General features: G+C 40.1%; 1 protein-coding gene across 1 annotated transcript; it reads left to right on the top strand.

Moving 5' to 3' along the window:
- Positions 1–3010: 3010 nt before the first annotated feature.
- On the top strand, positions 3011–7802 carry LOC125177745. The gene is made up of 4 exons (XM_047880081.1): positions 3011–3160; positions 5131–5286; positions 6351–6524; positions 7300–7802. Exons 1-4 carry the CDS (start codon positions 3025–3027, stop codon positions 7536–7538), a joined length of 705 nt encoding a protein of 234 aa, XP_047736037.1. The 5' UTR covers positions 3011–3024; the 3' UTR covers positions 7539–7802.
- Positions 7803–12590: the final 4788 nt, after the last annotated feature.

The raw sequence follows: 12590 nt of genomic DNA, 5'->3' as shown, positions 1-12590 counted from the left end.
GCTCACCGAGCTCACTGAGCTGTAATTTGCCGACGAATTTTTGGTGCAACAGTAATGGCTTCTGGGGCCTTACTTTCAAAACTGGCTAAGTGAACGTAAGTACTTACGCTCTATTTTCTTGTCTATGATTGATGGATTTCGCTTGAAAGGCCGTCAATGATTGGCTGATGAACTTACGATCTCTTAACTTTTTTTGAAAGTATATGCCCTGCTGACTTGGCTTTCATTATGAACCTGCCTTTTTCTTGTGGAATGCCATCAACGACATCAAGATAATGGCTTAACGCATCGAGATATCATTAAACAATCAAAGATTATGGCATTACCCATCAAGGCACCATCAATGACATGAAGATAACTGCATTACGTACAAAGATATCATTAAATACATCAAAATAACGGCTTTACCCATCAAGGCACCATCAATGACATCAAGATAATGGCTTAACGCATCAAGATATCGTTACACAATCCAAGAATATGGAATTACCCATCAAGGTACCATCAATGACATCAAGATAACGGCATTACCCATCAAGACACTATCAATGACATCAAGATACCGGAATTACCCATCAAGGCACCATAAATGACATCAAGATAAAGGCATTACCCATCAAGGCACCATCAATGACATCAAGATAACGGAATTACCCATCAAGGCACCATCAATGACATGAAGATAACGGCATTACCCATCAAGACACCATCAATGACATCAAGATAACGGCATTACACATCAAGGCAACATCAACGACATCAAGATAACGGCATTACCCATCAAGGCACCATCAACGACATCAAGATAAAGTCTTTATAACGCATCAAAAGAACTATACCAGCGGCACACAACTTTACGAACATTTTCTTCTTTGTTTCTTAAAGCTTCACTGATTCGCTGTTACGAAATAGTTCGCCCTTATCGACCAAATCAAAGTTTTGGCTTCTGTGAACCGAGGAGCTTCAGTCAGCGAGTAGGCTTCGTGATGTGTGCTTGGTAGGCTCTAATGGCTAGCGTTAATGTTGGATTAATGTTAAGTTGATGTTAAGTTGATGTTAAGTTGATGTTAAGTTGATGTTAAGTTGATGTTATTTGATGTTTAGTTGATGTTGAGTTAATGTTATGTCGACGTTGAGTTAATGTTAACTTGATGTTAAGTTAATGTTAAGTTAACGTTAAGTTAATGTTAAGTTGAAATTAAGTTAACGCTAACTTGATGTTAAGTTGAGATTAAGTTGAGGTTAAGTTAATGTTAAGTTATCGTTAAGTTAATGTTATGTTGAAGTTAAGTTAATGTTAACTTGATGTTAAGTTGATGTTAAGTTAATGTTAAGTTAATGTTAAGTTGAAAATAAGTTCTAAAAATAATTTATACCAACAATCTACAAATACTTTATGCCGACTATTTATAAATACTTTATACTGACTATCTAGAAATACTCTATACCAACTATTTAAAATACTTTATATCTACAATTTGGAAATACATTATATCGATCATCTAAAAATACTTAATGCCGATAATCTAGAAATTCTTTACACCGACAATCTAGAAATACTTTATACCTACAATCTAGAAATACTTTATACCTACAATCTAGAAATACTCTATATCGATCATCTAGAAATACTTTGTACCGACAATCTAGAAATACTTTATATCGATCATCTAGAAATACTTAGTGCCGATAATCTAGAAACACTTTACACCGACAATCTAGAAATACTTTATACCTACAATCTTGAAATACTCTATACCGACAATCTAGAAATACTTTATATCGATCATCTAGAAATACCTGAAGCCAACAATCTAGAAATATTTCATACCGATAATTTAGAAATAATGTACACCGATGATCTAGAAATAATTAATTCCGATAATCTAGAAATATTTAATACCAATAATCTAGAAATACTTTAGACCGATTATCTAGGAACACTCTATACCAAAAATCTGGAAATACCTTATACCGGTAATCTAGAAATACTTTACACCGATAATTCAGAAATACTTTATACCGACTATATAAAAATTATTTATATCGACAATCTAGGAGTACTTTACAACTATAATCTAGAAAAACTTTGCCGATAACCTAGAAATACATTATACTAATAATGTAAAATTCTTTATACCGATAGTCTAAAAATACTTTATACCGATAATCTATAAATACTTAATGCCGATAATCCTGAAAATTTTTATACTAATAATGTACAATACTTTATACCGATAATCTAGAAATACTTGATAAAATGAAAATAATTTAGACCGATAATCTAAGAATACCTATTACCGATAATCTAGTAATGCATTATACTGATAATGTAGGCATACTTTATACTGATTGATAATGTAGACATACTTTATACTTTCATTGAGTTTGATTAATTACAATTCATCTAATCTTTATCAAGTCGATATTTGCTTAAAAACTTCATGTGTTTTAAGTAATCATAAAATCAGTAAAGTTCATAGTTCTTAGGAGAGAACTTCTTCCAGATAATTGTTAAAGATAAAATTTTAAAGTAATTTTCTACTCCTTGTTAATTTTGTTAAACTAGAATTTAACAATCGCACTTAATTAGGATAATTAAGCACGGTTAATTAAATCTTGTTTGGTAATCAAATCTTATTGTTTATTTCAGCACCAAAAGAAAACTTCATCACGTTGTAAACAATAAATTTACAACAAATATTCAAAATTATCTGTTAAACCGCCCAAACAAAGTCTATGATATTATTTCATGATCTAACTACACTGTTAGAAAAATTACAGTTAACGGTATTACCGGTGTTTCAGTGGCCGGTCGGCACGTGAAAAGAAACACCGTGTGGCCGTTTTTATTGTAATTTAACACTAGAAATCACTAAAACATCTGATAAAAACGGCGAAACAGTTTATTTTCACGGGGCGACCGGCCACTTGAACGCCAGTGGGACCGTTTTTTCAACGTTTTTTCTAACAGTGTAAGTTCTCTTTAGAGTTGAAATGTTGAGGAAAGTTCTAGGAAGAGTAATGTTGCTCGCGACTCTCACAGTCATAACTGTGGGAGACAACGTTTCTCTCGACCAGACGGTCCGCTACTCCATGTATGCAAAACTCAACTTGCTGCCAGCCAATGTTACTTACTACGTCAACGACACGCAGGCATGTGAGTTGCTTGCTACCTGATTACTAACTTATAAATAATAATAATAATAGCGGTTTCAGCGTTGTTAGGCCGTAGGCCTATCGCCGATTCTTAACATCGCAGAACATTCACAGCATTTTGCTGTCTCGAACTCGCAACTCACTGCTACAATTCTGCTGTGCTTAACCGCCCGGCCTCCTTGCCGATTCTGACCAGAAACTGGCGCACAGAGCTGGGATCGAACCCGCGCCTCTCTGCGCCAATCCTGGTACTCTGAACTTTAACCACTGGGCCACCCTGCCCTGCACTTAATGAATCATTTACTGCCAGAGTGGAATAATTGTATTCTATGTAATAACATGCTATCCAGTACAAGCAAATGTTACTTACTACATCAACGACACGCAGGCTTGTGAGTTGCTTGCTACCTGATTACTAACTTAATGAATCATTTACTGCCAGAGTGGATTAAATGTATTCTAACAACATGCTATCCAGTACAAGAATTGAGTTGCCCCTGTCTTTGGATATACGCAAACGTTGTGTGAAAAAATATGAGTTTGTAGTGGGAAGTTACAGCTTTAAAATTTGACTTAATTTTGCGGACTTGCCAACCGCTACAATTAAATATTCCCAACTCTAACACAATATTATTGTTTCTCTTGACAATGTCAGGGAGCTGCTCTCTTATCCGTAATTAATAAATTTCCCTTCAGCAAAATGAAGTAACTAGGTCAAATTAATTAATTTTCAAAAAATCTTAATGAATTAATAAGCAAGAAGTAAACTTTCTAATTTTTAGCGAATTTTCTTTGGAATAATGCTATGTAATTTAAATTAGATCGAACAAATACATATATCCAAATTAAAAACTGGAACATCAGTGAATTTAACTTTCAATCTGATCTTTTAGGCAAAATTTAAAAGCCACCCTGATTATATTGAATATCATATACAATGCACCAGAGGTTGCAGATTAGATAACTAAAGTGAGAGATAAGCAATGACGCATTCTATCTTAGACTTATCTTAAGAGCGATTAGTAGATAAGAAAGTCATTACAGGGATACGTGACTGTACACATTGTGTACAATGTACATAGTAATCATTTTCTACCGTCAAGCCGCCGTCCGCTTACGGTGAGAACAACAACATGGTATTGTCAGTTGCCAACTAATTCTGTTTTAATTAAGTGCTCAATCTTTTTATAGACTTGGTGCTTCCGCCCACAGATCCCTCTTGTTCTCAGGACACTTGAGCTGTCAACTCAGCGTTTATAGGGAGTCAGGGTGACTTTCCCTTTAAAGCAGTGGTTCCCAAAATTTTGCAGGCTGGCGCCCCCTTGGCTCCCTAGTGAATTCCTAGCGCCCCCCCCTCAAAGACACACAAAAATTCAAATTTTGAATATTTTCAAAAATTAGGAGAGGGTAAAAACATAGATTTGGATGGAAAAGCCCCTCGCTGGGAACCGTGTGCTGCACGTGTTGTGTAAAATCGTCAAACAAACGTTCGAACTTCTGACTTCGACTTCGGACTGCCGCCCCGCTACCTCCCTTGTCTTCCTCACCGCCCATCCAGATCCTTCCACCGCCCCCAGGGGGCGGTACCGTCCACTTTGGGAACCACTGCTTTAAAGCAAACCCAAGTGTCTGTACTGATCACTAACCGAACCATGAATCTGAGTCGATTGACACGATGAGCTTTATGGAGACTAAGCACATTATGAACCATTTCAGTCGCGCGACTGAAATTAACCTGGCAGATAATAGCCTATTTATACTCGAAATTAAAATTAATATTTCATAACCTTCTAAATAGAGCATAAAACTTCGTTGAATATCATCAACGTCAGTCACTGATTAAGTTTTACACGAATGATAGCTTTTCATCATCATAAACTAATTTGGTCCTGATGGCAGGCACGTGCAAGTTGAAGTGCTGGTGGGACGCACTGTTTTCATCCTCATGAACTAATTTGGTCCTGATGGCAGGCACGTGCAAGTTGAAGTGCTGGTGGGACGCGAGCTGCACGGTCTTCTCGTACGTCCCTGCCACCGCTGGTAGGGCGGCGTCCTGCTCCTTCTCCACTGCCACTGCCGTGCCTCTGCTGCTGCAGCCCGACGACCTCGCCTACACCTTCCTCAAACGTGAGTTAGGGTCTCGTCGTGGCTTGAAATGCAAAATGAGTGCCTCATCATTGCCACCCTCAGCATTTTCCCCCACATTTCCTAGTGGCACCACCGCCACCACTCATTGTATGGTGGCAAAACCAGCCTCCAAACCACCAGCCTCGTTTGGATCCACTCGTACGACTTAACCGAAGGAACGCACACACCGTTCTTGGACATGAACGATGGCCGTCTAATCATCCGTCAAAATAGACAATGAGTTTAGTTTAAGTGCGCTGTATAATTTGTGTCTGAACATTTTCAAACAAATTCAGATTTGGCGCCCGTGCAGCTTGACCTCTTAATGACATGCACAACAACTTTTTACAACCTTGTATGGAGAAAAACGCGTTCATTGCAGTCAGTTCTTGAATCTTTTTTATCATTAAACACAAGGATTTCGAAACAAAATATGAACATTTAAACATATCAGAAAACTTCTGGATCAAAGCCCGCTACTGATTAGTTCGATAATTCTGATGAATTAAAGGAATTTAAAGACTTTATCCCTCATAAAATTTTAATGATGGGACAATACCGCAACAGGCACAACCTCTGACTCTGAGAGCTCACGCTTGTCCATTTCTGCCGGGCTTGAAGTGCAGACTCAAGCAGCTTGAAAGGTCAGCCTGACCGGGCCAAGCAAATGCTTGTCATATCTGAAAGCCAGATGAATTAAGACGGATTGGAGGTTCTGACCATAAATTGATTCAGATCGACTGGCCCAAAAGATCCAGAATAACTCTAAGCCGAGTGTAGTGACTTCTGAACAGAAGCAAGGACTTCCCGGATTTTAGTTAGGATTTCACCGTTAGAGATGCTGGATCACAAGTTCACGGCTTTTCTTTGACTCAATCCAGGGACTTTCCAGGACTTTCCAGGACTTTCCATTACATTCTCCTCGTATCCTAGCTTTTTTTAACTATTATATCCAAATTCTAAGTCAGATCATCAGACATTGATTGCCAAATTCATGCGATTTGCGCACCAAGACTATGACAGTAACATAACATTTGAATTAATCTTAATTTCAACTTTTGCAGAGGACTTCAACCACAAGCGCGTGCTGTACAACCAGGGCGCCAGGACCTTTGTTTATGTAGACGTCAACGTCGACAGGAACCACGCGCAGCTCTTCTGCCCCAGAGGAGCCAGCGTCGCCATCCTCTCTGACGCCAATGTCTTCAAGGCAGTCCAGGACGGCTTGGAGGAGCTCAGTAAGTTCTAGGACTAAGTTCCACGAAGCACTCGTGGATGGCTTGAATGCGGTTTGTGAGTTCTGGGACTAGGCTCCACGAGTCATTCAAGGACGGTTGAAGACACTCAGTGACTTCTGAGACTAGGCTCAAAGGGGCAATCAAGGATGGCTTGAGTGAGCGCAGTGAGTTCTGCAACTAGGCTCCACGAGGCATCAAGGACGGTTGAAGACACTCAGTGACTTCTGAGACTAGGCTCAACGGGGCAGTCAAGGATGGCTTGAGTGGGCTCAGAGAGTTCTGAGACTAGGCTCCACGAGGCATTCAAGGACGGTTGAAGACACTCAGTGACTTCTGCGACTAGGCTCCACGAAGCATTCAAGGACGGTTGAAGACACTCAGTGACTTCTGAGACTAGGCTCAACGGGGCAGTCAATGTTAGCTTGAGTGGGCTCAGCGAGTTCTGAGACTAGGCTCCACGAGGCATTCAAGGACGGTTGAAGACTTCTGAGACTAGGCTCCACGGCTTGGTAGTGCGGGATGAGTTTTGGGCCAATTGGTTCCGAGTGGCTGCCATGAACACATTTTACTAGTTTTGAAGATTCCGTCATAAAGAATCCGTGGTTGCCTGGCGGGTCCAAACTTCAAAGAGCGGCATTAGTTCGGTTGGTTCTTGAAACCCTCTTGATAAATCCAGCTGTTCTTTTATAACCCGTTTCTTCCGTAAGATATTGGATTTGGATTTATTCTAGGCCTTATCTAAAGCTCTCACTCAAATCCTTCACATTCTCAACAGACTTGCCGTCGCCGCAGCGCAACGTCTGGGTGAACGCCGCCAACGACGGGACGCAATGGGCGTGGGCGGACGGGACGGTGATTCCTGGGACTGTAGGAACGTTCCCGTGGGCGCCTAACTTCCCCCTGGCGAATGTCACTCTCACTCAGGCCTGGATGGCCCCCAGTCAGAAGTACCTGCTGGTCAACCGAGCGTTGTATCAAAAAGCGGCGGTGCTCTGTGAGATGACTGTAGTGTGAGGTGTAATTTGTGAGATGACTGTTGTGTGATGTGTACTTTGTGAGATGACTGTTGTGTGAGGTGTACTTTGTGAGATGACTGTTGTGTGAGGTGTACTTTGTGAGATGACTTTAGTGTGAGGTGTACTTTGGTAGATCCACCAAATCCTGGCCATGCCTGAGGAGAGGGCTGGGATGTATTTGGACGTGGTGTACTTGGACTTGGTGTATTTGGACACGAATGCGTTTGACAAAGTTGGCCACGGAGTGCTGCTCTTCAGAAAATTAAGACTAATGGGGCCGCAGATGAATTGCTGGCATGGATCCGCAGCTCCCTAACAGAAAGACTACAAGCTGTCGTTGTATGAGGCTCGAGATCGAGCGAGGCTATGGTGAAGAGTGAAGAGTACCACAGGGAACTCATCTTGGCCCAATCCACTTTCTCATTCGCGTCGCCGACATAAATGTGGCAGTGAACCACGCCTCTGCATCGTCATTCGCGGACGACACCAGGATAATAATGACCATAATGGACAGGAGGGACTGCAAGAGGTTGCAAGATGACCTCTCTGCAATATGTGACTGGGCCCAAGCGAACGACATGCAGTTCAACGGGACCAAGTTCGAGGTTTTGAGATACAGAGGAACAGGAAGAGCTGTAATGGAGCTCCGCTACCTAGCACCTGACAACTCGGAAATCGAAGAGAAGCGACTCGTTCGCGATCTAGGAGTGTCGATGAATACGCAGGTCAGTTTTGGTGATCACATACCGTCAATAACCGCAAGAGGTAGGCGACAGATGGGGTGGATCTGGCGATCGTTCAGAACAAGAGAAGCGGAACCGATGATCACACTCTTCAGAGCCCTTGTAATGCCAATCCTTGAATACTGCTGCCAGCTCTGGATCCCGTTCATACTCGGTGTAGTGCGGCAACTGGAGGGTATCCAGCGAACCTTCACTTCCAGGATCAGAGGGATGGAAGAGTTGAACTACTGGGAGAGGTTTAAGCGCCTGGGTCTGTACTCACTGCAGAGGAGACGGTAGAGGTATGTCATTCTGTACACATGGAAAATGATAACCGGAATGGCATCAACTTCAAGAGCGAGACCTTCAGGATTGAGACATATCATAACGAGAAAAGGGGGAGACAGTGCATGATGCCCCCACTACGTAACAGATCTGCAGTCAGATTTCCATCCCTGCGTTAAGGATCACTTTCCGTGGCAGGGCCGTGGCTGTTTAACGTCCTACCAAAGGATCTAAGAGAGGGGGAGTTCACCCTGGAGACCTTCAAGAGACAACTGGACGTTTTCCTGGGCACAATCCCAGATCGACCTTCCCTGCAACACTACCAGCGGCAAGAAGCAAGCAACAGCATCGTGCATCAGGTGGCCCAAATGAGGGCGGATGAACGATAATCAGAGGCGGCGATCCATCGTGGGCTGGGACTGCTACGTCCCAAACAAATACTAAGGAGATGTCTTCTGTGAGGTGTACTCTGTGAGATGACTGTTGTGTGAGGTGTACTTTGTGAGATGACTGTTGTGTGAGGTGTACTTCGTGATATGACCGTTGTGTGAGGTGTACTTTGTGAGTGGACTGTTTTCAGTCCAACAACTCCTACAGTCCAGCACCAGTTGAGTTGAAATCCAGAACATCCAATTTCCTATCAAAACTCGAAGTAACGATCGTCTCATGAATTTCCGGTGATTGAACATGAAATCTATCAATTTATATTGATTGGATGATAAGATATTTCAAGATATAATTCAGGTTTCGCAAAAAGTAAACAAAATAAACTGTGAGAATATTTCGATTCTCTTCTGTATTTCATTCTTCTTAAGGTGATTACACGTAGCTCATTGTAGACATTAGTTTTAATTTTATTTGATGAGTGAGTCTGATAATAACGCATATGCATTAACTCCGATAATTATTATTTAAGCAGTATTTATCTCGCTTTTCTCGATTTATTTAGGTTTTCGCGTTATTTACTTGAATAATTTCTCAATATTTCTTAGATTTTATTCACACTCTAGATTCTAATAGATTTAAAGAATCTATTAAAGAATTAAGAGTTAAACGAAATAATCACTTTTGATCTACTTGGTTACTAAGAAATAACATTACTGTTGTGAACGTAACAAACGAGTGAAGTGGATATGAACAACCTGAGGTGTTCAGGGTGAATGCGATGTTCTTTTCTTCACTAACAAATAGAATAATTTTTCGAGAGCAATTATGGCGCTGTTCAATTTTAAATTTACTACCACAAATTTTATTTAGTAATAATTTGATGGTACGACTGAGTTGTGTGTTTATAATCATGTAAACCTAAAAAAAACTTCATGAACAAAAGGTTACCGCCAAAATTCAATAATTCCAGATCGCATTCATCGAAATGGTTAAGCTACCGCGAGTTATTCAGTGAAAATGAATATGAATAAAGTTGTTATTTTTCTCGAGCAACTGATCGGGGAAGCTTCTTTGACTATTATTTCATACAAAACTTTTTTAATTAACAGCTCGAGGTCATACATTTAATGCATGAATTTCAGGCCTTTCCTTTGCTGTCTCTGAGCGTATCTTCGGTCAATTATACGTTCTCGATTCTTCACGAAATTTAGACATGCACTGCGTTACCTTTGTATTCCAAAATAAAAATCATATTTGTAACGATCATGAAGTTTGTAAAGAATATGGCTCTTTGTTCGGGGGATTGTTCGGAATGAATGGTTTGCTACAGTCGTGCAGGTTTGCTACAGTCGTGCATGTTTGCTCGTGAGAAGTGAAATGCATAAAATTAAATATTTTATGATATTGAAAGGGAACTTCATCGTATATTCTATTGTTTTATTTGTGCAACAATTTAACTGAACATAAAACTGTGGATTTTGCATTATTTTTCATTGCATTAAATACTTGATTTCTAACTCTTCATCATGAAATGATCCTCATTAATTACTGTGGAACACGACACGATAATCGTGGATCTTGTATATTTACGTGTCTACATTTAAGACATTAAATACTATGTAGTATTATTGCCGGAGATCAAAGTAAATGTATAAATAATAAATAAAATGAATAAATAATAAATAAAATAGCATCGCAATTTCATCGAGTCACGAACGCCGGCCTCCTGAGCGTCGTGTCCCTAGCAGCGACCAGTTCTTCGTTTGCTGCCACGATGGCAGGGCCGTAGTGGCAGGGCGGCGGAGTGGCAGTGTCGTAGTGGCAGGGCACGTAGTGGCAGGGCGGCGTAGTGGCAGGGCGGCGGAGTGGCAGGGCAGTAGTGGCAGTGCCGTAGTGACAGTGCCGCGGAGTGGCAGGCCCGTAGTGGCAGGTTGGCGGAGTGACAGAGCCGTAGTGGCAGGGCGGCGGAGTTAGAGAACGAGGTATTAATTAGTATAGTATAGTATCTTCGGCATTGAAGAATAGGCCTGGATATGGGCATATGGCCTGTCGCAGATTCTTGTACTTTTCTTGATTAGTTCGCAGATCTAAAAGACTGGCCTTTTGATCAAATCTTTTCAAAAAGGTAGGATTAAGGTGTGAAATTCATGCCCTAGCTAGATGGAAGTTGCTAATCTCGAGCGTGTAATCTCTGTAATGTGATACTTAAGAGCCTGGGGCCATACTTTCAAAACTCGCTAAGTGAACGTAAGAACTTACGCTCTATTTTCTTATCTATGATTGGTGGATTTTGCTTGAAAGGCCGTCAATGATTGGCTGATGAACTTAAGATCTCTTAACTTTTTTTGAAAGTATAGGCCCTGTATGGATTTTCGTAACAGGCGGCTTTCAGGTGGCTGAGGAATGGCCAGTGGTCGGCTGAAGCGAATTGGCTTAGCCAGACCTTTTGCCAAATCGTTTCCTTGTAAAGCATCCTCGTGCGGTGATTTATGTTTTACACATTTACGACGTCTGTGCTTATTAATTTAATTAACGATTAATCAAAAACAATAATTAGAAAAAAAACGTGGTAAAAACATGTTTCATGTCCTGTATTAATTTTTTATATCTACCTTAACCTCCAGTTGGCTTTTCTGATTTGAGACAAACTTTGTTCATGGTGAAAATTCATAATTAATAGAATCATAGTTTAAATACGCAAAAAATTATTTGAACAAAACATAAAAACTACAAAGATTTGTCCGAAATATTTTTTTTACGTTAGAACGGCTTGATCTCCTGAATTTAAATCGGCAATTGAATTGCGTGCGCTTCCATCACCGACACTTGCGTTCTAGACGTCGTATAAGAAACAATGCATTTGTTGTGTCAGAGTTATACAAAATAAAAAAACATTGCTGGAAAAATCTCACTCAATTTACTTTTTAAAATAAGAAGCATGCGGTAAAATTTAGGGCATTGGGGCCATACTTTCAAAAAGTGCTAAGTGAACGTAAGTACTTACGCTCTATTTTCTTGTCTATGATTGGTGGATTTTGCTTGAAAGGCCGTCAATGATTGGCTGATGAACTTACGATCTCTTAACCTTTTTTGAAAGTATAGTGAACGTTAGTACTTACGCTCTATTTTCTTGTCTATGATTGGTGGATTTTGCTTGAAAGGCCGTCAATGATTGGCTGATGAACTTACGATCTCTTAACTTTTTTTGAAAGTATGGGCCTTGGTGTCTGAACGATAACGTAACTAATGTCGTCAACTAATACAACATTCAAGGTTCGCAAGACCATTTTACTTTAAGGTGTCGAAAAACGCGCTGACTTATTCATTCCTTCACAAAATATGCTACGGCATTCACCCATAAATGTTCAGTTAATGTAATGGCTGAATCATTATATATAACATGAACTGTTCATAATTAATTTGAACTGATTATAAATAGTTAGAAATGATGATAAATAGTTGAACGTATTATAAATAATTATATATATATATTAATATTTTTAACTGAAACTGAGCAACACTCAATGCTGGTGGCGCTGTCATGGAGGCGGCACAGAAGTCAAGTTCTTCATAGTAAACAAATGTATTGGTATTCAGTACAGGAAAAATTTCGTACAGCTCGTACTTTTTGAATGGTTTCGTAACTAAAATTAAAC

The sequence above is a fragment of the Hyalella azteca genome, unplaced genomic scaffold (genome assembly GCF_000764305.2).
Source record: "Hyalella azteca isolate HAZT.00-mixed unplaced genomic scaffold, Hazt_2.0.2 contig4618, whole genome shotgun sequence".
NCBI lineage: Eukaryota > Metazoa > Arthropoda > Malacostraca > Amphipoda > Hyalellidae > Hyalella > Hyalella azteca.
Note: the sequence above shows the minus strand (reverse complement) of the source record. Positions and strands in the feature narration are given on the sequence as shown.

Excerpts from the sequence above, each read along its gene's own strand:
- LOC125177745 (XM_047880081.1), top strand. The coding sequence starts at position 3,025 with ATGTTGCTCGCGACTCTCACAGTCATAACTGTGGGAGACAACGTTTCT. Across the intron at positions 3,161-5,130 it reads CGTCAACGACACGCAGGCAT|GCACGTGCAAGTTGAAGTGC; the intron begins GTGAGTTGCTTG and ends TCCTGATGGCAG. Across the intron at positions 5,287-6,350 it reads CGCCTACACCTTCCTCAAAC|AGGACTTCAACCACAAGCGC; the intron begins GTGAGTTAGGGT and ends CAACTTTTGCAG.